This window comes from Anser brachyrhynchus, assembly GCF_964034855.1.
Source record: "Anser brachyrhynchus genome assembly, chromosome: 26".
NCBI classification, from domain to species: Eukaryota; Metazoa; Chordata; class Aves; order Anseriformes; family Anatidae; genus Anser; species Anser brachyrhynchus.
Window position 1 is genome coordinate 3,439,209 of NC_137719.1, and position 26,309 is coordinate 3,465,517.

A 26,309-nucleotide genomic window follows, 5' to 3' on the forward strand; every position below is an offset into this window, starting at 1 on the left:
ATTGAAGTCCAGAGTGAGGGGAAGCCACAAGCTTTTTGGCTGACCTTCTTCTCCATCTGTAATCTGAGTTATCTTAGCTGATCAGTGCCTCGTGCTACTCCTTTCTTCAGGGTTGTTCTCATGGTGGGCTCGATCCAGCAGCGTTGCAGCTGCTGTCGGTGCTTGCGCTGACTGCGGATGGGCACAGATGTTGCACATGGATGGGGCTGCAGCGAGTGGGAGCATGAACGGCTCTCGTGGACGTTATCCCCCTTCAGCAGGCAAAGAGTCTCTGTTTTAGTTTCTGTTGTCAGTCTCTTCTAAGTTTCCATCAGCAGTAAAGTCACAGAATTAACGGAAATAAAGGAGCTGTGTTTCTTTCGTAGTAATACATATAGGCAGCCATTTGGAAATTGAGGTGTTATGACAGAAACCTAATTAAATCATTGTTCACCATTCCCTTCACCCCAAGCTATGAAATAACCATGAAGTGTGGTGACTTTCTTCCAAGCAGCCACCATGAAATCAGCACAAATTTTCCATCAAAAATGGACAACTGCGAAGATTAAACCAAAGAGCACTGGAGGCATTAGAACTGTGCTACCTAATTAAATGTATTTTTCTTGTGGAGTGGGAGGGCTTTTTTTTTTCCCCTCTGTTAACTAGCACTGGGCCTGGACCTTAGACATCCTATGGAGGAAAAAAAAGGGAAAGAAATGCTTCCTCTTCTCATTAAAATTGTAGGCAGTTGCAGCCATTAAGGTAGTGGCCTTTTCCTTGGAGGAGAGCAAAGCTGATTTTGAAAAGTTCATGCATGCTTTCCTCCTAACATGTGCCTGTTGGAGGTCAGCTAACAAGAACCAAAGAGGTATAATAATCAGCAGGAAAGGGATACAATCACAAGTATAAATAAGAGAGGGATGGATAGATGAGGTCAGAAAGCTTCTGAGAAATGGCATCGAACCCTTACATGATTTCCTCTTCAGGCTTTTGTAATTCCTGTCATCTGGGTATTCTTTGAAACAGACGGCCCAGAGCAAACAACTCTTCTTCAGACTGATTTTCAGGTTGCTGAGGTTTGAGGTAATTATATTTTTGTATGATTAATTACTGGTTGGGCTCCTCAGGCAAGGGCAGCCAGGAGCTTACTCCGCGGCGTGCAGCACCGCTCGGCAAGGAGCACGGTGGCCATCCAAGGCAGGGTCTGTAGGGCTCTAGCACCACGAAGTGGCATTTGTAGCCAAGTGCTTTGTCCTGAGAGGCTCCTGGGAGCACAGGTGTAGTGGAAGGGCTTGAAGGAGCCTCAGCGAAATGTGTGGTTGTATTTATGTGTGCGCTTGACAGAAATCACCGTCAAAGCCCTGAGAAAGCATCTGTCAATTTAACTAACAGTTTTTGAAATAAGATTCTTTCTAGGTAATTCTGAAGCTCCTATTTTCTGGTCTTAAAATTATGAAAATGCTCTTAAATCAACACTATAAATGGGAATCACGGGCATGCAGAAGTTAAATGACGTGCCCAACACTGCAGAAAGTGCCTTTTCCAAGTTGCATCTGGCTCCTGCACTCGGATCTCCTCAGCTCCGTTCCTCTGATGCCTTTTGGCCAAGTCCAGCCCTGGGTCTGGACTGCACATTTCAAAAACCTCTCTCAGAGTTGCAATTTTCAAATTTGCAACACAGAAAATACCGAAGCAGTTTTACTGAATGCATGAGACGCATCCAGGAAGACAGAAAGATGCACCAGAACAGGTAGGGCCTCTCGTGGTAGCTAGGCAGGCGGGCTTTTTCCCCTTAAAATCAGGGATTATTTTATTTTGTGCACCTGCAACGTATCATTTTCATTGTGTGTTTGTTTTTAAAGCTGCTGTGATGTGTGTTTCTCCTCTGCAGGTTTTGTTAGGAACCATCAGCTCCTGACAGCTGTCCCCTAGGACCAGCGGGCACAGAGGAGATGGGTTGTGCTCTCTCCTTTGCCTTCCTTTCTCTGTATCCCTTGTGTTTGCCGCTGGGTGACTAACGTGGCCAGGCATCCAGTAAGAGATCATTCTGCACGTCCTGCCAAGCGTTGCAGAAGAGCTAAGGTGGCCTGTTTTGCCTCTGTTTCCCTTCCCCTATTTCCTTTCGGAGCAGTCTCTACCTGGCAAATTAGCAGAGACTGATGGGAGAGGTTCTCAAAATCGCTCACCAGACAAGGAGGGAGGAACCGTCCTGACACAATAGAAGGGAATGGAAAAGGATTATTTTGTATTTCTTTTCTTTCTAATTTGCTGGTAACTGTGGCAGCTAGGGCTGGTAATTGAATCACCTCTCTGACACTCCACGTTTAAATGATGTTTTTATTATTTTCCATTAATGCTGACCAAGACAGGGGAGGAGACTTTCAAGGTTTAACAAATGGAGTAAGACACCCAGGAGCCCCTGATTTTCAGCGGGAAATGAGCGTTTAAATGGTCCTTTGTAGCTTTGAAAGCATTCTCTGTAAGGTTAGCTTCTTGGTGGAAGAAGCCCTAGTGTGGTTGAGTACCTGCTACTTTTATTTGAAGAAGAAAATCCTTCTAAAGGTAACTTGATCATGGTTTATCACTGTCCATGTGGGGAGGATGTTTCTGATCATAGCAGACTATTTAATCTATCTGACAAAAGCATAGCAAGACCCAGGAGTAGGAACCTGAAAGCAGCCAAGTTCAGGCTACACATGAAATTTATATTTTTAACAGTCTGAGTTGTTAACCCTGGAAATAACTTGACAGATTCTCTATCACTAAGCTATATTGATACTGCCTGATGCAAGCTGTACGGGGATACCAGAGCTGACCTCCCTGCTGCAAACAGCCTTGCACTAATTACTCCAAACTGACGCTGCCGTGTTGTGGCTGCTGGGCTTCTGGGACAGAAGCTGGATCTTCCACATGGATATGTGCTGTTCTTTTGGACATATCAGCTTTTTCAGAGCTAATTAGGCTGTGTCTAAGACAGCACTTCATTGCTCAGAACAGCCAGCTAAAGCCGAGGTTAGGAGCTGTAGATCAGAAAAGTTGCAGGCATGACTTGAGAATTTGTTGCTGTTCTGTTCTAATATGATCAGTTATTTTTTATTAGTAGTAGCTTTTTTTTTTTTCCATTTGAATGTCTCTCTTGAAAACCTTTGCTCTTTTTCAATGCCCTAAAAGCAGGTAAACATTGTTGAAATCCCTCCCATGCTGAAGTTGCCAAGTAGTTGTTCAAATCCAACAATGCTCGTTACTCTCTGCACATGTCAAGTGCAATGTCATCCGAATTCTCTCCCTCTGTCTGCAGTCTTTCTCTAGGGACATCTGTTCTGAAAATTTACGTTGTTTTGCTACGTATAATACTCAAAGCTGGTGCCTATTATGGCCCAATCAGTAGCACTGCGTTATTTCAAAGATGGGGAGGGGGGGTTATGTATGCGACCCCTTACTGGAATTTCATTGATATTCTTCTTCTTCAGTAGGAATTTATGACTGTGCAACTCAAAATTTTAGTTGAATTCAAGTCAAAGCAATAATAATGACTGGCTAAGCCTGTCCCAGCACTGCCACCAAGGTTTTATTTATATATTTTCATTTTATTTTTAAAAATATTTCTTATTATTTTAAGCTATTGAAGCTTTAAATGTCACTTATCTGATACTACTTCAACAGGAAAAATGGTAGGGTCTTTAGAAAGAGAAACTAAAGCCAAGTGCCTACAAGGAAATTCTTGGTACAGTCACCTGCTCATTGCCAGTCCCGGCAGAAAGCTGGGAACTTGGTAAGCAGAGATGTTCAAATAATAATAATAGTTTGCACAAACAGAGCTTGATTCTGCCCTTGCTTCTAGCAGCAAATCAGAGTAGTCTTCCACATGGACTTCACCCAGATGGAGCAAGCTGCCACTAAAGCTAATGAAGCTTTATGCCAGAGTGTGCCATTTGAGTCCAGATGGAGTTATCTGTTGGAGGTTTTATAGATTCAACTCCTCGAAGAACTGTTCAGAGGACAGTGACAGTATCAATCCCCTTACACCAAGGAGGAACCTATCCTGTTAATGCTGCTTTCTTGTACCCTCACTAATTACTCCACCCTTGTTTTGTTCCCATCAGTTCCAGTACAAGCGCGTTCCTGCTAGGGATGGGGATCTGAGCCCTCCTGCTCACTGGAGGCAACAAAGTCATCCTGCCCTTCTGCACCAGTACAGGAGCCTTACTCCTTACCCGGGGTTTCTCAATTCCTTCCTGAAATGCTGGCGTGGCTGGTGTGTCAGAGCAGTGCCCCCTCAGTACAGGTGCTGCAAATGTACTGGGAGCGAGGTGTAAGAGAGGTGGGAGTAGGTGGAAGGGGTGGCAATGGAAGAAAGAGGGAGAGGAATGTTGTAGTTCTAAAAGTGACCTCCTAGTATGTTTATGGTGTCAAGAAAAGAGTCCCTCACTCCCTACATTGAGTCCTTGTTGAGAACACCAAGCGGTCATATCAAAGCAAGATCTAGCTACTGTCTCCAACTTAGCGCCACTGTCTGTCCTAATGTTGGCAAGAGTTTGTGGCCAGGCTCTGAATTTCTAAGATCGCAGTTCATGCCAGCAGCTGGCTCCTGACCACTGCCATCCATAAGACCATTATCATTGCCCTTGAGGCCCTGAATGAAGACGTGGAGGATGCATTTCATTTTAACCACGTGAACACTCCTGTTGAAATGACTGAGAACTCTGTGCTTCAAGTTAAGGACAATAAGGCAATGCTAATGCAGATTTTTCAGATTTTTTTTCCTTTGTTACTTTCTTCAATATTCAGGAAATCTAACAAATTCTCTTTTTTGAAACTCAATGTTACAGTAACACCCCTGAAAAGAACCACCATTTGACCCTTTTTCCTCTTCAAGTATTATTTCTTTCAGATGTTTTTATCTCTCTTTTTTTTTTTGGTGTAGTCGTACAACATTGTCAGTTTCTATTAATACATTTTGCATGGCTGGCCTCAGGCCAGCTAATGTACAGGAAAAAGGGGTTGGTCCCTCCTTGGTTCACATCTTTAAATTTGCAAGGAGGAACAAATCCTCCAAGGAGTAGTGCAGAATCAACACAAGGTCCTTGGGTGCACCAGATTGCCTGCAGCTGTTTACTGTAGCAAGTGTATTTGTACGAGCACATTCTGGCAGTTGGCTCTCCATGGACACTGCGGCAGTAAAAGAGGAAGAAACCACTTAAGTCTTCAAATATACCACGCACAAGCACCTATTCTCATTTTAAAAGACAGATACATGATGGGTCATTTAGCTGCTGCAACTAAATAGGCATTTTTTCAGCTGGTTAAGACTGTTTCAGATCACCACCACCCAGGTTGCTCACAGGCCCTAGCTAGACAGGACTGAAAAAGGTTGAAAAGGTTGAAAGCTGGATGTTGCTCACGCTGATGCCTTGTGCAGGTTTGCAGAATTTCCCTTTTGCAGAAAGGGTTGCAGAACAAATTTCCTATGGAGTGAGAAGTCCTGAGATCCTGATCCAAGAAATGTTCGAGTTTTGCTTATCTTCATGTAGCTGAGCACTTCGGTTTAGTTTTTGGAAGAAGAGTCACCTTCAAGAGTGCGTAAGGGAAATGAAGGCAGGGATCTCAGGGAAGGGACAATTCTGCTGGCACACTCAGTGCATGGTGTCACAACGTGACATCTTTGTGGTGATACAGGTGCAGACACTTTTCCTCCGTTCACAACTTTGTCTCCCAGTTTGACCATCCAACCCCCCTCAAACTTTACCAGATTTTCTTGGTTGAGCAAGAAGCTGGTGTTTCGTGAAGCTTGGTAGGGTGCCAAGACAGAAAGCAAGACACATCATTAGTTGTGTTTGCCTTACAGAAGACTCTCTGTGGGCTTTTATTAATAACAATACTTTGTACTACTGATATCTTTCATCCAAGGATATGCAAATATTAATTGGTTGAGCAATTCCCTGCACTCAACTTGATGGCATTTCTCTGTTTGTTTTTGTATAATGCAATAAGTTCTGAATGTCACATCTCATCAGTACAAAATTTGGGGGGAATGTTCTATCTGTCAATAAGCAGAGCCTCAGTGGTCTGAAGAGAGAAATGCCAGCCTGGAAATGTCAAAAAGGAGAGGAGAGGAGAGGGAAGGGGATGGAGCACTAGAGATAAGAGGTGCAGGGACAGAAGCAACAGTAGTGTGTGGCTGGGGGAAGCTACCGTACTGGGGAAGATGAAGGAATATACAGATCCTTTGTATGTGTTAAGAACAGAGCTGACAAATACAACACAAGTAGGCAATTTGATAAGAAGGAAAAACATGAAAATTGTGCGACAAGTCAATGGCAGCATTGGGAACAGAACCAAGGTGTTTTCATCTAAGACCCCCGTATTTTAAGCACAAAACGAACCTTTTAGGGCCAAGCTCACAGCTGGTATAAGCTGACACCGTACATGAAGCAATGTCAATTTATGCTAGCTGCAGATCTAGCCTTGGGTATCTTGATTGAAATCTATGGTGGTAATTATTCATGCTCACCATTTGTATTTTGGGACTAATTAACTATTCTAGGTTTCTATAAAGAATATTGTCAACTATTTAATGGCTCATTGAGTTTAGCAGGATTTCTAGCTTCTCTTTTACAATTTCAACAGAATAGTTATTGTGATTTGTGACTTCGAGTAACAGCTAGTGAGCTGTGAGCAGACCATGCGTATTATGATGTTAGTTCTACCCTTTGACAAATAGGTTTTAATTGGCTTTACATGGATTCTACTTGATGATACAAGGCATCCAAAGACAGATCTGATAGTAGTGTTTTCCTCAAACTGTGCAAAAGCAGCGCCTTCGTGCTAATAATGCATGTTCCACAGATGCTTTTCAACAACTTCAGGCAATGGTGAAGAATACATAAAATTAATTTCTGTATTTGTTAGTCCATTGGTCTTGTATCTGCCTTCATGAAGACATTCAAGCCAAGGTCCTCAGCCTAATTTTACACTAGCAAAAGAACTTTAGACTTCTGCCCAGCTCAGCGCACGTTGGATACTTCTGAAAAAAAAAGTCTCTTTGTCCACTGAAAAGAGTATACTGGTCTCAATGTGTAGTCTTAGTTTTCGTTGCAAGGGCTTATAGAACATGGCTTAGAGTACTCCTGAGATGTTTAATTGTTCAAGTAAGGCTTCACAACTCACTTCTCTGCAGTTTTGTAATGAAATGTTTGATATGATCTCAAAACTCATTTCTTAAGGTAATGGGTTCCCATCCTATCTGAAATTACTCTGTGAGGATCTGAAACTGTGTATCAGAGATGCTCCCAAAGCCCCTAATTGCCACCTCAGTTTTACTAGATGGAGAAGGCAGCTCGATCACAGACTAGCTGGGGCTTTTTAGATTGAACCTGTGCCCTTGCTTTTCCCCAGAAAGAAAATGGGAGACCGGTGAAGCTGGGAGAGCAGACAAGTGCAGCATTTTGATCTGATTATGTCCTTATCTTTACTGATGCATTCATGTAGTTTTGGTGTGTGGATCACACAATGCTCATAGCTGTCACCAGGACAAGAGAGGAAGAAGGCACAAGTGCCTCTTTTGAGACTGATTCTATCTAGCGGTTTTAGTCTTTAGTCGCACAAAGGTAAGGAGACAAATTTTGGAAATAATGGCATCTTGCAAAAGGTGTAGCTCCGTCCTTACTGTTGCTCCATGACCACCATGGCTTTGTCTATTTAGAAGGTTCGTATGATGTATGATATCCAAACCATCAAGAAATGGGGGCAAAGAGACAATTCCTGCTTACTTTTTTCCATGGACTTTGTCATTTTTCTTACCTGCTTGAACAATGGAGGATCTCAAGAGTTTGTAAAATATTGGAGTAAAAACCAACTGGACCTTTAGTTAAACTTTAATTTAGTGTCTCAATAGCCTAAAACAAATGGAACAAAGTCTGCAAGCTCCTTTCATGTGGAGCAGACATGGGATGGTGGCTGGCTTGGGTCATTGTCAAGCTGAAAGGAATGAAGACCAGTTACCCACGAGCAAAGTTCTGTCTCGTAAATTCTCTGAATCATCCACTCACCCTGAACAACAGGGGAGAATAGGGCCCTTTTGTTCGCTCTGTGGATAGCCATATCATCTTTTATTATTGCAAAACAAGTAAACACCAAAACACACTGGGACTTGAGCAGGAATAATATTAAGGACAGCAGTCTGTGAATTGAGAGCTGGCATGCCGGCAGACAGGCAATGTTGTCAGAGGACAGAAAAGGCTGGGAATCAGGTGTGTAAGAGGCAGTGAAGGACCGCCAAAAGGAATTTATACTAATTCCTATTAGGTGATTCCCATAATATTTTCCAGTTCTTGTCTAATCACCCCATATCGTGTATATAGAAACCACATACAACTGAAGTAAACATTTTCTTTTGATCTGCAAGATTTCATCTTAGATAGGTGTGTAGCATTAAATAATTCAGTGTCATCAGTGTCTGTGATGTGTGTTAACAGCATTCAAATGAGACTTTATGGAAGACAGACTTGATCAAAAAAACAATCTCCCAAAGTAGTTCTTTGGCAATAGGTCTGCTAAATCTTTAACAACCTTCTCTCATACTAAACAGGGAAGCCAATTTGCAAATTCCTAAGTGAAGGATTGCATGTGCAGGCTTGCAGCTCCCAGCCTGTAGGCAGTGTCCTTGGTGCACAATTTGCACCTGACACCTATGAGATAATAAAGAAATCCTGGTGGAAAAAAAAATCGAAAAAGTCTAATGGAAATATTTTTATTGACATTTCAGCTATGCTGAAGGAAAATATCAGCAGGTGTGGAGGCAGGCAGTTTATTTGACTGAAAAGGCAGGGAGAGGTGTTTCTCAATCGTGTTTTACAGCCTGATTCTGCACAGGGATTGGAGCGACACTGAAACTGCAGAACCAAGACTTTGAGTCGGGATTTTGTTTGGGCAGCATGCTCTGTCTTCTGTCCACAGCAGTGGCACCATGATGTTTCACTAGTGTTAAGCACCAGAGGATTTCAAATAATAACATAAGCGAGCACAGAAGCTTAAAAACAGGAGATATAACTGATTATTCTGCTTCTGCTGATAAAGGGTTAACATTTATCTTCTATGTCTACCAAAAACACCCAAACCCTCAAACAAAAATCTGTCTTATGCAATCTGTGTTGCAGATCTCTTATCCAGGCTGCAGCTTTATGGAGCATCTTAAATTGGTGCCTATCTCTATTACGCACAGGACCTCCTGGGTGTAAGAACAATCTCTCCCTCTCTCTGCTTTCAGTTCCTGCCAGGAATAGATAGGTTTCAATTTTATTTTTATTTATTTTTCCTGTTCTGTTCTTTTTTTTTCCCCCCTTAATTTCACTCTCCTTCTCTGCTGCCCTTTGTTGTGAAAATATCAAGGCAGATCCTCAGCTGATAGAAGTCACTACAGAGCCATTGGCTTTGTACTGGACTGTACTGACACAGACCACTTGCTTTATGCCGTGCCACTAGAGGATGTGGAAAGATACTGAAGACCAGTTGCCCAGAATATTTAGGAGCCCCTTCACCCCGAAGGTACAGAGGGCTGTGGCAGGGACCGTCCTGGGTTAGGTAAGGGGCTCAACACCCTTTCCAGCTGGCCAGAATTGACCCTTACGTCTTTGCTTTCTTTGGGCAAGCGAGCCCATGAGTCCCAGTCTCAAAATGGTTCACAAAATAAAAGATAAATTGGGGTTGGGTGAAGGCTTATGTATAAACTAGGCTTTTCAATTTTGGCTTTGTCTGCATTTCTCAGTGCGTCCCCCTAAATATTAACCACCATTATTAGATAACCACCTCTATCATACATGGAGATTGTGTTCATTTCCTCTCCCTTGCCCCAGGTGTGCAGTGCAGTTTGACTCTAATAATGTAGGAATCATGAGTTTTTAAAGCACAGTAATTTTTTTCTGGTTGAATTCAATGGACATTGCAGAGCTGAGAGAAGAAAATGCAATCCATCTTCTGTGAAATGAACTCAGTCATCCTGCAGTTTATTGAGTAAGAGGGAATACAAAACAAATCCACAAATGTCAAAAGCAGTCTACAAGGGATCATTCCATTTCTTTTTCCATTTGTTTCCTTGATTAAAATGATTTTTAACTGATTCCTCTCTTAATTTAATATGACAAAATATAATTCACTTGAATATCCTCCTGAACCGCTTTGCCAAAGTGTGTGCTTGGCCAAATGTGCTGGAAATAGGGTGGCGAGGGGGTGGGACTTTGCTGAATCACGCTTGTGCACTTTAATAATCTCTTCACTGTAACGGTGGAAATGTGATGAGAAAAATTCTAGCCCCATTAAATTCAGTGGCAGATTCCTACTGGTTTAAATGGGTTCAGAAAGCACCCCAGTGATGATCAGCTGATTTCTTCTGAGATGAACAGCATAGGTCTTTTAAGCAATGTTTTTCTCCCTGTGAATTTATTCTGATGGCTGCAGATAGGCCTGTTTCAAGCTTTGGACCAGTAATTTCTGTAGCAACATTTAATCCCATAGATTGCTCGCAGCAGACCCCTTTCTGCAGTCCCGTACATGGAATAATTCACGCACCACAACAGAAACCCCGTAGCCGCGCTCTGCCTTTCCTGCCTGCGGCAGGAGTTCCCCACTGTCCCTGGGGTCCTCAAACTCCCGGTCCTGTGCTCACTGAGTGAATAAGGGCAGTAGGATTGAAACGTGTGATTAATTTTGACGTGTGTCAGCTGGTCTGACACACGTCAGACATAGCAAACAAGACCAGCAATCCATCTAGCTCATCGTGCTGACTCTGGCAGTACCGCTGTAAGAGCGGGGGAAGTACACAGAGTTCCTTCCCCAGTCACAAACCTTTTCAGTTAGATCATACATCTTTTCTCTTTCCTGATGGAATAAATGTTTTTGTGTAGGAGGCAGAAGTGTTTCCAGCGTTCCACGAGGATTATGAATGGATCCTCTTAGCAGCCATTTGGGGCTAGAAACTTTTATACCAGTCTCGCAAGAAATGTGTGAAATGGCTTGACCAACGTCATTTGGGGAGGCTGGGGCAGAAACAGGATTACAATCCAGATTACCCAACCCAATTTTGTGCTTTATCCACAGCAAGGCCCTAATTCCCTAAAAGCTTCTAAATGAGGGGATAGCTGAAGTCTTTCTGTGTTTCTGAGTAGCTGTGGCTATTCTTTGAACTCCAGTGCATAAAAGAAACGAGTAATGGAATCGAGGTGTACAATGAAAATGAAGATCATAAAGAGCTATCTTTGCGAAGCAGTACAAGATTTGTTAGGAAAAAGTTTTTTTCCTCTACTAAGGCCATTGTTATTTTATCAAATCTAATATCCTGAAATGAAAAGAAAGTCTTAAAAAGTTGAAATGGAGGCGTAATGAAATAAGAGCCACCAGACATTGTTAGTTTAATATTATGCTTTAAAGAGTTGGATTTAACTGAGGGATAATTTAACTAAGACACCATTAGCAATTTTTCTGCATTAATTTTACATCCAGATCTGAAATGGGAGTAAACTTGTGCATCTGCCGAGGATCTTGTGCCACTAGTGGAGGATCTGAGCATTTGTATTGAGAAATGGAGCCCCTGCAGCAGCCCTGGACATCGCCGTTCTCCCCCTGCCCAAGTGCTGAGCCCCCGTAGTGGAAGTCCCATTTCCCTCTGTGCTCTTGCTCTGCCAGCCTCCACCCCAGCTGGCGACACTCAGTAGGGTGCCACAGAGTCCATGGCGATTCCATGCGCTCCCCAAAGCCAACATAGGAGGGTAAATTAATGCTTAATTAAAAGCTGACATAGGAAGGGAAATTGAATTAATGTCCTAATTAATGCTCCGGGTTTAGTCCAAATAGGAAACTTAATGATTCTCCTTTCCCTTTTTCAGCACTGCACTTACCTCAGAGCAGTGATGAATTTCAGCTCATTTGGCCCTAATCCTGGAAAACATCTTCATTAAAAAATGTATTGAAGCTGGCCTGGATAGGCATGGAGTTAAGTATTTGATTAAACAAGGCGGAGCTATTGGGAAAGTTTTGCATAATGGTCCCCAATTTGCTAAACTGATTTGACTCTTAAAAACTCCAGTTAACGTCCTCTGCCAGAATGAAGAGCATTAGTCAGAAGTGCAGCATCTCTTTTATTACAGTAGCTTTAGTGGAATTGGTATTTTTGTAAACGTCACTGCTTTGTGATCAAGAAGAATCTGAAGTCCGCTAGAGCAGCAAGTTTTCTGTGGAGGAAAATGAGAACAGGAGAAATATCTTGAAGGATTAAGACAGCACATTCACCCTACCGAGGTTCGTTTCCTTTAACAAATCTTGGCTTATTCATGACAAAGGCTTCCATTCGATAGCACGTGAAGTACAACAAAGTGGCAAACTAAGAGCGTGTAGATATGTGGGTTGCTTCAGTGGCTGGAAAACTGGCTTCGGGGAATGACTGTTGGATGCACCTGTAACGTCAGAAGGAAACACGATTCCTCCACTGTTGGCACAAATGCATGCTGTGGTATTTTGGAAAGGGTGGGTGAAATTCTGCCCCTGCCTCGGGAGAGCAGGAAGAGACGGACAGAGGTGGGCTCCGATACACGCCTTCCTGCAGTGGTAGATGAATTGCTGAAGGGTTTGGGTTTTGTATATTCAGTGTCAAGGGCTCCATAAAGAAAGCTGAAGAACTAACACTCCAGCCACGCAGGTTGCACGAGACGACCTGTAATGTTGCCTTGTGACCTTACATTTTGTGAATTGATGGATTCGGCACAAGAGGCATTAGCATTAGCATCGTAATGCATGCTTTGTCAGTCATGTGAGTCAGTCCTGCAGGGAAGCAAGCAATATTGTTTCCCTGGCTAATGACTCTTACAGCCATTTTTGTTGTTATTGTTTTCTGTTGGTTGGTTGGTTTTTTTTTTTGTTTGTCTGTTTTTTTCCCAGACCGGGAAAGCTGCAGGTTGAATTGTTTGTAGCCCCTTCCAGAGCTCATGTTGCATCACTTAAACCATGCCAACGAAGTGCGTAGTGCTCTCAGATAGCGACAGTCACCATTTGTAGGTAAGTATTAAACCTCCCGTCACTATCAGGAGGTCAGACAGGTGTTGCTGTATCTGTAAAGAAATGTTTACGGTTCAAAGTACTGAAAAAGCACCAGTCCTTGCCTTATTTCCAACCAACCACTTATTTCTACCCAGGACAGCACAACTGCCCGATGAATTTTATTTTTTTTAAAAAAAAAAAGGAAAGGAAAAAAAAAAAGGAGATGCTTAAGTGCACATCAAACTGTGGTCCCCTGTTCCTGTAACATATTAAGCCAGTTCACCTCTGCTCTTCTAAGCTGCGAGGTGCCATATGAGTCCAAGTATTGGCTCATTGGATCCAGAGTTGGACCTAACAGTTCATGAGGTCATGGGAGAGAATAAAAGAGGTGTGTACCAAAACAGGCATTATAGCCTCGTGTAGTTTGCCCTCTGGGTTATGAGCCCTGTGCAGCGTTACTCAGTCCTGTGAGGTCTTTCTCTGCAGCCGCATGGGCTGGGAGACAAGCATGCATAAAAAGCTGAGATGCTCGCCTAATCTCACGCTTCTTAAAGACTGGCTTTGAAAAATGGAAGATTTTTTTACGCTTGTTAAGGAAAAAATGCCACGAGTCAGACAAAATCACAATAGGTGGCACTGAGTCTCTTTGAATAAGACTCCTATTAAAATCAATGTGAGTTTTGCAAGTGGCGCTGCTCAGGCATTATTGATTAGTGACTGATAGATGATCCCTGTGTTTTTCAGCAGCAATATCTCCCTTTGCAGTTTTCTCTCCAGTCAGTTTCTCATCCATTTAGCTTTAAAAAGAAATTAGTTCTGGAAGTTTGTGTGGATTAATTTTGTAAGATTCTGTTCGGTACAGGGGCTGTGCATTTCTTCAGCCTTGTTCAGATCCTGGTTTGAAGGCTTGGAGACGATAAAAAACAGTGTGGTCGTGTCCTTTTGTGGGCAGGGGTGAACTTCGCTCTCCAGAAACCCTCTCATCTCTCTCCAGTGCATGCACACAAACAGAAAGTTCCTATAAGCTGGCTGAGGTCATGCATTACATTGGATGATTGTCAGTTAATCCGGGAGGCTGCATACCCAGGGCCAATCCAGCTCCCTAGAAAATGAGCACATCAGGAGCATTCATGTATTCCGCATCAGGGAGGGAGAAAAAAGCCATCAGATTCTGAATCCAGCTCACGAAGCCTGGATGTCTGCAGTGTAGGAGCATTTCTCATCCAGATACTCTGGCTCTAAATGTTAAATGTTTTTTTTATTAGCAGCTCTTCTATTGTGTGCACTGAAAGATGAGTCACTGCCCTTCAGAGCAAAGCTGGGAATCAATAGACCTCTGTGAATTAGATAATGCGCTAAAATATGGATATCTCCAAAGGCATGGGAATTGTGATGGTGACTAATGGGCTTGTGGAAATATACAGTGAAAACAGCCCAAGCAGACAGTAATCTTTCTGGAATCTTCTTTGAGTCCCATTCCACTCGTGGTGGTTAAGCATCTCGTGCACCGTGGCGACACAGCAGATGAGAGGATGTGAAATTGAGCTCCCTGGCCCTGATATGCAGAAAATGAGTTTGCTACGAGACTTTTCCTCTTACTGACAGAAACAGCCTCAGGATTGCTTGCTGGGGAAACCAGCTGCACTCACTGCACCCTGAAGCCTGATTAGAGAGGCGGAGGTGGGCGACAGACGATTATTCCCCTTTCCTCGGTGCTGCCGAGACCCCTCTGGAGTACAGAGGGATACGTAGATGTATGGGAGCAAGCGCAGTGTAGAGCCACACAGAGGTTTAACCCTGCTTTGAGCTGGGAGGGTTGCACCGGATGACTTCTAGAGGTTCCCTTCCAACCTCAGCTGCTCTGTGAAGATCCAGTCCTGTGCCAGCTCGTTGGTCCTTGCACAGCTCTCTCGGTAAAATTTGAAAATGTTTATGAAGTCAGAAAAGATTCAAGCTTCGTCTTAGCTGTCCAGAAATAGGCTCATAGTTGTCTGTGATGTTCTTTCCCCTTTCTGAATGTTGCATAAGCAGCTTCCAAAACTTCATTAGAGTTGTCTGTTTTATCTAATGAACCTCGCTAGCTTCTGAAAATAATTAGTCAATGATCTCCCTAAAACAGTGTTAGTTGCAAGTAATGTGAGCTCCCAGAACATGCTCGCATATAGCAGTTAAGTTTGTACTGGGGATTTTATCGTTATTTCTCTAAACAGAGAGGATAGCCTCAGGCAGATCTGAAAATTGCATCTCCAGCCGGTTGGGGGAAGTGGAAGTCAGAAACAATCGTGAACAAAATAAATTTTTCCTCTTGGCACATGGCGTGCTGGACTTGGCAGTGCCAGGTGCTAACTCCCTTTTCCCCCCCAGACTCCCACTCCTGACTGGGAAGGGAAACAAGAGCCATAAAATAAAGCTATCCGCGTTTCAGGATAAAAGGCCAAATTGAATCCCTCGTGTACTTCTGTGGGAGACAGAGGCAAAGCTAGACCACAAGGATTCATAGCTGTCAGTTGCACACTAGTATAATCCAGTGGATCATGTTCAAATCACCGAGCGGGACTGAAAAAAAAAAAATCTGACATAGATATTTATGTAGCCATTATCCAGCCAGTTTTTGCAGAGCACATTGCTTCAGTGTGTTTTTCCTCCAAATAACCATCTGACGTAGGCAGAAGTTATTATCCCCATGCTGGAGAGGAGAGGGGCTCTGCTGAAAGGCAAATGACTGCGTATTTGTGCATCACTGGAAGACTTTTCCTAATTGACAGGGGAAGTTCTTGGCATGGCAGTAACCAAAGCTGAACTCGTTCAAGTCCTAGGCTTGTATAATAATCATCAGGGCATGTTTCTGAGATATTTCATGAGTAATAGCAGTTTAAATCTGTAAAAATACCTAGCCTATAGAAAGGACACTGAGCTTAATTGTGTTAACGGGAGAGTTGCAGCCTCACAGAAGTATCTGGATACCAATGCCTGACTTTTTATTTTGAAAGCGTTTTGATAGGAGCAGATGTTATTTTTTTTACTTTCTTTCTTCAATAAAAAGGAAAGGTTTAGTCTGGATAGAGGGGAGATCTTAGGAATTTGACCAAGGCACTGCTTTTAATACCTTCCTCATCTGACAGGCCTTCAAAGTTCTGTGCCTTTCAAAGATGATGAAGTTAGTTTAGCATCTCTTCCACCAGCAAGGAAAATACGTTAGATGTGAGAGCGGGAGCAACTGGGAGGTGAATGACAGATCAGAAGGGAAGGCTGCTTTATAGATTTGTGGCTGTCCTGGTTGTCTCTTTTGCAGCTGATTGTGTTCGGTGGAACAGTTCCTGGCACGTCCCTTTCTGGGCAAATGAACTCGTCCATGCAGAGAAGAAATGGAGAGAGAGGAATTTTGCTTTTTCAGTTAAGTAGTTATTGCAAAGCTGAGCAAAAATAAATGCTTGACTTGATTACCTTTGTTATCAAAGGCCAGAAAGATACAATAATTAATTATATTTTACTTAGCCACTAGTTGCCATGGGGGAATAAGAGGTAATTTTCATGCAGGCTGTGATATGTCTGTATATATCTAGCTGACAGGTATACTTTATGCTTGAGGTCCAAATTCTTTGACCTAAAGCCAGCTGGTATTGATTTAGGTTTTCTGTAGATCAGATCCTCTTCCTGGAAAAAAAACTACAGATTAAATAGTGACTTAAAAAAAAATTACTCAAGGTTTATACAAGTGTAAATGTGAGAGAAGAATTGAGGCCCCAAAAGACCTGTCTGTAGCAGAGAGAAGAAAGCCCATGATTACTGTCTTTTGTTTAAAATTAATCAGAACTCCTACTGTATTTTATTTTACTTTTATTCTTGATGCTGAAATCAGTAGCCTCTTGTGCAGCTTGTTTCATGGAAACTCTCTCTGTACTGAGTTGCTTCAGCCACCCTACATCTTGTTTTCAAAGCAGAAATTTCTCGGGAGATTGCTATTTTCACTAAAACTGTGAGCAGCGGTTGGTGTTGCCGAGTGCGTGCAGCTGGTTTGGCTGATTATTCCTGAGCGTGTGGAGGGCAGCAGAGTTCCTAGAGGCAGCCTTGTGTAGAGGCCATCTTTTTTCCCAGGAATGTTAAATTCCTCCATTCATCATCAAGGATCAGGGCAAGTAAATCCAGCTAAATCCAAAGGAACCACTCTGAAATCCCTGGAGTTTCACAGTAGCAGACGTGGGAGTAGAATTTGCTCCAAAAGAGTTATTTTTGCTCAGACAAAGTCTCTGCCAGAGAGTAAGCTCAATATAAATGTTAGCTTTCTCATTCTGTATCAGAAACTTCATTTTATTTTTGGGGGAAAAAAAAAAAAAGGCTTATATAAATTCTGCTCTCGGCTGCATTGGTGTAAACTGGGAGCGACTCATTGGCTTTAAAACCCCTGCTCATTTAGAAATATTCTTAACCTTATTTTCATGCATTAACTCCAAGCTATTCCTTCCTCAGATGAAATGCAAATCCAGAGTAAGATAGGGATTTTTGCAGAAAGCTAAGGAAGCTAGGAACCCAAATCCCATTGATATCCAGTAGAATTTAGGCATGTAAACTTTCTTTACTTCTGTGAAAATCCCAATCTATGAGTCAAAAAAGAAAAAAATGTGCTGGCAGTTCCTTTAACTTACTGAACGTCTTTTAGAGAGTGTTTTATATGATTGAGTGCTGAAGAGCTGTCATAAACCTTTTCATTTAGCAGCATCCCCAGATAGATAGCAAGAGGAGATTGCAATAACAGAGGAGAATGAGAAACAGAGGATTTGCTGTGCTGCCTCCAAACATTTCTCCCCAGATCCCATGTCCTGCTCTCAGAAATGGGAAGTGTCTTAATTATTCAGGGGAAGAAGGATGCCCTCCTGTAACTTGTTGGATAATTATGCTGTGCCTACGGTGCCCGTAAATACTTCACTAGTTCCTCTGCCTTTGAGCCAGCTGAAACGTTCAAGTGTTTCTAGTCATTTTTAGGAAGGGCATGGAGGCCTGCTGCTACACAGAAGAAATATCGGGCCACATGCAGCCAAAATGTCTCCTTGTGCCTCGAAATCTCCCCACATCACTCACGGCAAGGTTCACACTGCAATCTTCTGCTGGTGAAAAGCTAGTCACCAGTGAACTCAGCTGAGACGAGATGTCTTCCACCTGGAAGGAGGAATCCCAGCCCTGGGGCTTAATCCTCAGTACTCAAAACCTTCCACGTGCCGTTGGGAAGAGTTGCTTGCCAAGTGTAAGAGGATCCACTGCTCAGAAAGAGGGAAATTTGGGATTTTAGGTGAGCGCAACATTGTCTAGCAAATCACACGTCATCCTGGGAGTAACAGCCTTGAGCCTGCCACGCAGAAAGTGTCACCCCGAGATGTCTGCAAATGTGTGTGGTGTTGAAGCTCGCTCAGGCTGGCAAAGTTCCTTGAGCTCTAATGTGCTAGAAATATCTGAGTAAAAGAGATGTGATACTTGGGTGTGCCTGATCCTGCAAAGTGTCAAATGCTGCTTTTGGTCCTTCCTCTGGTCAGGACTGAGCTGCCAAAGCAGCAGAGCAGAGCGAGTGGCATGTGCGAAGTCACACCACGAGAAGGCTGAAGTGCTCATGACGGATCTTTCCAACAGTGAAAACTGTCTTTTTTCCTGCTCCTGCATTTAGCTAGCACCTGTCAAAGAAGATTAGAAGAGGGAAGATGACATGGAATTAAGAAAAAACGATTTCTAGTGGCCGGAGAGTGGTGGTAAAGCCCACTGTGCGACTGCCTGGTGTGGTGGACTGCTTTCTGCATCAGAGGCCTGCCTTGTTAGTAAAGAAAAAAACCACCAGCAACAACCCTAAAATTGTATAAAGTTCTGCTGTTGAGTACTGCAGGTATTTTACTCCACGTAGAAAATGAGTGTATTTCATGTAAATGGATATCAAAAGCGACACACCATCAATTAGCTAGCTAATTTAAGATGCTGGTATGTAGATGGCGAGTGCTTATTGCTTCCTCACAATCTAGCCCTTCTACAGCATCTCCAGTTCAGCAGCCGGGATGACTCGTAGCTTTTTGAAAACTTGGCCCAATCCCTTGCTGGTGTTTCTAATGTTAGAGATCAGCATAAGCAGAGCTAGCAAGTGTTGGTGCTGGATTGGAGCATGTAGGATATTGGAATTACATAGGTGCACACACCTCTGACAGACCCTTTCAGAGCAATTCCTATGTGATATCTCAAATCAAGCTAGTTCTGAAGTCTTTTAGACATAATCTTGGAGCAGTTTGGGAAGTAGGATTTACCATGTTGATCAGTAGTTGTGCAAATCCAGAGATGAAAGCAGAAGACCTCCCAACTCAATTTCAGAGTCCTAGCTTGCTGGCATTGTCACGAATTTTTGTCCTCTGGTGACCAGACAAAAAGATGGAGACCTTTATTAATGGGATGCACTAACGTTCTCTCTGGACACTTATATAAGATGGGCTAAAGTTTAGGAGATGTAGGTTTTAGTTTAATATTTCTGTGGTGGGGTGACAAGATTTTTCATTGTATCCCTTTTGTTGTTCAAGGAAAACAACTCCTTTGAATAATTTGGAGGTATAGGGTGCATTTTGAAATGCTTTAAAAGAAGTCCAGGTCTCCTTTTAGAATTACTGTCATCTGCGTATAGATCACTTGTGCTTCTGGCAACACCTTTGTTTATTTTCTTTTCTTCCTGGGAATTTCTTCCTTTGGAAGCAGTAGAACCAACACTCTTTTTCTTAACTGTTTGGCCAGAGTCAAAGATTATTTTCTGTGAACCACCTTTTCATTCTTTTTTTTTATTATTATTATTATTGTTATTTATTTATTCCTTAAGGTTTCATAGTTTTTGTGCCAGTGAAACCATGCACTTCAAATTCTCATCCCAAGGTTTTGAGTTGATTTTCATGGCAGATACAAGCAGCGATGCCGGCACTGATCTCAGACATGGTTTATTTTTATTCTTATATATCAGCAGCTATTTGTCATGCTACCTTGCAATGTGGGACTCACATTTATATGGTTTGGGGAGATGTAACTCATTTTCTGTTTAATCCACTGTCTGTCAAAGGGAGAGATTTAAGATAGAATACCGTGGGCTTTCTGACGTGGTTCACAATTTTTTTATATGTGTATTTATTTTCTGTGCACACTATGTCATTTGTTAGGTTGAGAGCAAGAGAAAGTTGGTTTTCCAATAAGTGTAATTTGAGAAAAACTTTCAGTGTGCAGTGGACTTTGGTTATGATTCTGGAATATTAAAAATGTCCCAGTGAACTGATGGCTCTCCAGTTCTGCACTAGGAAGGCCTTAGGAAGTAAATCCCCTCTTGTATGTTCACACGTTTAAAAAAAAAAAAAAAATAGAAGAAAAGAAGTTAATGCTCTTCTTGGTGAAGTGCTTAGATATCCAAGAGCCAAATTTCTGGTTCTCGTGAAGAACCAGATAGCTCTTGATGTTTGGTGTTATCGGTAAGTGGATTGTGGATGTGGAGAAGAAGGATGTGGGCTGTTGTGAGCAATGGGCTGGGATGCTCCAAGAACAGATAGACCCCGCTGTGCTGCAGAAACGGGCAGTGAGCCACGGGAGCATCCAGCATCGGCAGACAAGAGGTGAGAGGGAAGGGGAGCACGGGCTGGGGAAGGTGGGGCGGCTTGCTGAATGGTGGCAAGTGAGAATGACAGCCCAAATACTGGATCCGAAATACTGGGTAAGGCAGTGCTTACTCCTCATAAGGAGCAGGTGCTGCTGCCAGGTAGCAAAGGGGATGCCCTCAGTCCTTTGTCAGACGGAGAGGCAGGGAAAAGCATTCAGAAAGCGCGCTGCCACGTAGCACCCAGCAGCTCTGCGTCTCCACCCCTGTGTCTGGCACCCCCCGAGGGGGAAGGGCTCCTGCCCTGCAAAGCTTCAGCTAAATACGGCAGGCAGGCAAGAGGCAGGAGGAGGAACAGAGCTGGAGAAGCTCGCTCGCAGTTGGCATTGGTGCTCAGAGGTGGAGCTGAGAACAGGCCCTGGCCTCCAGGCTCGCTCTCCGGCTGGCACGCTCTCTGCCACCCAAGCTGTCAGCACCCTGCGCCGTGCATGTCAGACGCACTTAACTCTCTCACATCCATCTGATGTGACAGAAAGCCAGGGACAGCTCCCCCACCCCCCAAAAAAAAAAAAAAAATTTACACTAGATCTTTCTTAAAAAGAACAATAACATACACGGCTGTAGGTGTTATCCTTTCATCAAAAGAAAAAGCCTTCAGAAGACGGTCATGGGATGTCAGCGGGAGAAAGGCTAATCTCTGCAGCCCAAACCGTGTCGCGGGAAGCCTTGCTATGTCTGAGAACGTCCTGTGTTAGCTGGTGGTTATTTTAGGCAGTCGCCTTATGTCTGATGTGTCTCTAGCTCTAAATAGGACTTTTGTGTCTCTAAAGTAAAGTTTGGGGAAAAAAAAAAAAAACAACACTTGCTTGGTATGACAACAGACTTGTGGTTTCCTGGAAAAGCATTTGGCTTGGGAAATATCCTTACTAAGGGCTGCTTGATATGGTGAGGAGTGGAAATGCACTGTCTGGGGCAATGAGTGGGCTGGGCACATGAGCACAGGTCTCGGGGGCTTGACAGCTGCTGAAGATGCAGTGCAATAGGCTTAACACAGCGAGCCTGAAGGAGGAAACGGTCTCTGCCATCAGAGAGTGAAATTCAGATGCAAAACTTGCCGCATCACTTAGGTCTGATGTTGAGGGCAACCCTCAGGTCTCAGGTGTCCTTTCTGCTCAGTGTGGCTCAGCCGATGCTGGTAAGCTGTGATAAATTTATCGTGGACCCGAGATCTCATGGATACTGTGTTAGGCTAGTGCAGGAAAATAAATATCTAGGAATGGATGCGATGTTATTGCTTTTCCTTGAGGTTCTGGTTCCGCATCATCTGATGGCAGCCTATAAATTTGAAGGCTCCGAATACCACCAGATGCAACTTCCAGGAGGGAGAACGTACAGAGCACTGATGAGATGACAGTAAACAAAAGAATTAGGTTGTATTACCGAGGAAGCTCTCAAAGACGCGAGGGCTGAAATGGCTTCCCGTGAGATTTGCACCAGGAGATGATATAAAGTATGCTCTTGAGAGCATTCTCTCATTGTCAGAAGGATAGACTATAGAAAGCCAGCTCTGAGAGATCTTCTCCATCATTTCTACGAGCCAGTACGGTTAGGTGCTGTCAAAAGTACATCAGAGGAGCATTTCTTCTGGATTAGGCACTTGTTATCAGGCTGGAGTACTGGGCAATTGATGATGTGAATTCATTGAGGCACCGGACAAGGTACGCGAAGGCTGAGAACATTTGTCAGTCCTGGATGAGCCTCTTTCCAGACAAACTCCAGTACCCTTGTCACTTTAAGGGAGTTTATTACTTCTTAGTGAAAAGCAAGGGAAGAAATATAACAGATGAAAGGAGACTTGAGAGGCATTGCGAACCCGGCTGCATAAACCAGGTGAAAATGGAACAGATGAACTTCAAACCTGTGGCTCGAAATCATCTGTGCTGTAGATGCACCGAAAGCATATGGGTTTCTTAAATCGCTCCATCCACCTACCACCTTCTCCTGGATTTCTGAACCTCCACCATGGCTGATCCAGAGCTCTATCAATCATTCAATATTATTTATCTACCTTTCAGTACTGCCTAGTGAACTGGTCCCACGTCAGCCCCTGGCCAAAGAGGCGTACAAAATTGGCACAGAGCAAGCCGCACAGATGTGTGCGACAATGAGGGTGGGCAGCACGGCTGGCTGTAGATCCAAATTTCCCTCGGCTTTACAAATGGGGATTTTAATCAGAAGGCCTGGTTCTCTACAGCACAAACCTCTAATGGCATCTAGTAAAAGGCCTCAGGTCTGCCTTTGAACTTCATCTCTGACTTCTGCAGGCTAATTGGGTCATGCAAAATTTGGGTTTAGACTTTGGAAAAGCTGCGTTGTTTGAATTCTTTAGATTTGTCTATTCCCTCCCTGTAAGCATCCACGGACGAGGCAGCAGGAATACACTGATGACTTGCAGCAGCCATTTACTGTTTGACAAAGAAGTGCTTGTGACAGTACACGTGGCCCTTTGGCTTATGTGCCCTCTGTAATTAGTCCTCTGAATTCCTGACCTGAGAAGAATCGGTTTTGAGAGTCGGGATCTGCCAGAGCAGAGCTGCCCAGAGAAGAGGGGTTCAGGAGGTCACGGCCATGCCTGCACAAATGAACCAGCCAGAGCAGATGGGATAGTAATTGGAGAACAGCAGCGTTAACCAAGTAAAGACCAAGAGCAGTAAATGACATCGCCTGAAGAATAATGCCTGATGGCTGTACGGAGGAAGGGAAATGGCTTTGTTGTTAAGGCATTAAAATGGGTTTGGGGATCCGTGTCATGGTTACCCTGCAGTCCTGCCTGATAAGAAAATCCTGAAACTCCTGTGCTCCCCAGCCGCTAGCCAGAGCGCCGTGCCCTTTTGCTGCATTGACACTATCTTTGCTCTGTTTGCTGCATTTTGTCACAACATCTGTGGGCACCATGCCCAGAGAGTTGGGAACCCAAACTGCAGCCTCAATATTTAGTGCAGACTTTGCCTGCAGCTTGGGCATCGCGTCCCAGATGTGGGTAGCCGTGGCATTACCAATGCCCCCCGTGCTCACCATGTTGAAGCTAGAAGAAGCACCTGAGAGCCCCTGTTTCCCCAAAGTAAGCCCAATTGACTTCTCTCACTGACAACGTTTTTAGGTCTAGGCCGTGGCTTAAACGTCTAAACCACATTTAATGTTTAGACTGACACATCTGATACTTGGAAAGGGCTAGGAGCACGCACGTCGTCAGTGTCAACGGCTCAGCTGTCAAGTGTTAACTCCAAGCTGCACTTAGTCACTTCTCATTATCTACCTTTTTTTTTTTCTTTTTTTCTTTTTTCAATGTTTCCTTGTGAAAAAGAGATGCAAACCTGAACGGGACTTTGGGCAGCCTTCTCAGGACCTGACTTGGAGAACTTAGCTCGTGCCTTACGCAGTGCTTTGAGCTATCTGAATTAGGCACCTACATCAGGTGCTGGAAGGCGAAGGTAGTCAGGAGATGGGCCAGGAAAATGTGACTAATGCCAGCTGTGAGAAACTCTGCAAGGCAGAGCAGCCTTTTGGCCTGAACCAAACAGCTCCTTGCTACCAGGAGGAGGAGGAGCTGTCCCAGGAGCTCAGCTCCTTCATTTTGGGAAGGTGCCCTCCTGTAGATGCTGTGAAGGAGCCAGGGGAGGCAAAGGAAGGCGCCAGGTTATCGGACTTGGAGAAAGGAGAGCCTGAAGGAAGAGTGTTTCAGGAGTTGTTCCTAGGTAAGCAGATCTTGTGTTGGATTTCCTAAGGAACTAATTCATTTCCAGAATGAGCAGGAGGATCACAACATGTAGATGTGAGGCTACAATAATATATAAGGGTTCGGGGCTACAGGGAGTACAAAGGAGAAGGGTCACCAGATGGGAAAACAGGAAACCAGTACTGGAGATTTGCTGCAGTAATGAAATGCTTTGAGGGAGGGATGGGATCATTCAGGGCTTTAGCTACAGGGCCAGGAGCTGGCATGCTGAGCTATAATCACAGTTTTTCAGTGGCCTGGAGGAAGACAGCTATGTCCTGATCCCCAAAAGCGCCTACGTTATCTGATAGGGCAATAGAAAGTAGGATCAGAGCTTTACTGCCTGGGCATATTCCCCCTTTGAAAACGAGCACAGAAATAATACTTTCTTGCCTCACACAGCTGTTATCAAACTTAATTCACAAATGTTTGCAAAAGGCTTTGAAGGGAAGTATCAAGTCTTATGGAAAAGCCCCTCTTATCAGAGAAACCCTGTGCCTGCGCTATATCCAGCAGGGCATCAGGACTAGCCCAAATAAATCTGATGATTGTACAGTTGGCTTTGGCTGCAGAGGCTGCAGATAAGAGTTATTCAGGGCTAAAACTGTGATTTTAGGCATGTATGAAGCTGGTGGAGTGCATTAATTCATCTGTGAAATGGAGAAACAGATTACTATCTCTCTTCAGACTTATGTAAGTGACATGCATCCCTTTTTGTCTCATACAATAGGTTTTTTTTATGTCATCTGTCATTAAAATTCATTCTTGTCTTGCCCCATGATCTTGATTGTTCTCTCTGATGGGAGTTAGGGATTAAAATTGTATGGACTGCTTGCATCACTTGCACTCTAATACACTAGTCCTGGCTTGGTTTCTTTCTTAACGTTGGAGGAGTTTCACCAAGCACCACTTCTTCCTGGAGTATGCTGAGGATAGAGAGGAATTGCACAAGTATTTTGGGAGGCTATGGGGCTTCAACCATTGAATACTACACTTGGCAGGTGGGAGACAAAGTGTTTCCCACTTAATAAAATATAATATATAAATATATGTGTATATATTATTTATAATATGTTATATTATTATATATATAATATATAATAAATAAAATATATTTCCCACTTAATTAAAATACAGAGCATATAATATTGATCAGGTACAAAGCAGGTCTGAGCAGCAAACACATGGCTCTGAATGGGGTGCAAAGAGACAAAGGAGCTGATCATTTTAATTGTTTCTTTCAGATTTGCTAGATCAGTGGCATCAAAGGCAACAGCAACTACTTAGAGTGATACAACCTTCATCCTAGGGACTAAAAAGCTAGGTGATTTAGCCAAATTTTTGCCTGAATTTGGGGATGGGAGGCCCTGTCTTTGGTTGTTTTATTCTATTGAACTTCATCCTATTCACTTAGAAAAATCTAGGCTCTTTTTCACTGAAATTGCGTTGAAATTGCCAACTTCTAGAGTCAGGAGTGAGTCAGAGGAAACTGTGGCGAGGTTCAAGTGTCAGTAACACGCTGAGTGCCTTTCAGTCTGAAGCATATGGTGAGCATCTTCTTCAAGCCGTGCTTCGGCAAGGAGAGAGCCCTTCCAATGAAAGGTTTTGGCTCTTCTGGTTTTTCTTTTAACAGCAAACGTTTCTTTGGATAAATAGAAGCTATTTAATAGAAACACCAGGAGCTCATGCCAGTCAGATAACCAACAGATAGACCCAGATGGGTCAGCCTTCTTTTTGCATTTAGAAGGGCATCAGAAGTCTACAGGTGAACTCCAGCTACTTCAAATACTGCGTGCAGTCCACTTGGATCGAAAGTTTCCTGTTGGTTGGGACTGCAATTTTCCATGCTCTCTCCATGCCTTCTCACAAAACAGAGGCCTTGATTTTGGAAATAAAAATTAATGTGCTACATCATCTGCTAAAGTGGTAGAATAATTTTGATAC

General features: G+C 43.4%; 1 protein-coding gene across 4 annotated transcripts in view; it reads left to right on the plus strand.

The window, feature by feature from the left end:
* Positions 1-26,309, plus strand: part of LOC308182998 (uncharacterized protein) — a 74,265-nt gene that overhangs the window by 25,114 nt on the left and 22,842 nt on the right. For 2 of the 4 annotated variants that reach the window (XR_013942200.1, XM_080568460.1), the window contains exon 1: positions 22,770-24,345. The exons of the other annotated variants lie outside the window; for them this stretch is intronic. Coding sequence is in view for 1 of the 2 variants with exons in the window: in XM_080568460.1 (XP_080424586.1) it covers positions 24,093-24,345 (253 nt within the window). In the remaining variant the exon portion in view is untranslated. Of the gene's footprint in view, positions 1-22,769; positions 24,346-26,309 lie in introns of those variants that run through there. 4 annotated transcript variants of the gene reach the window in all.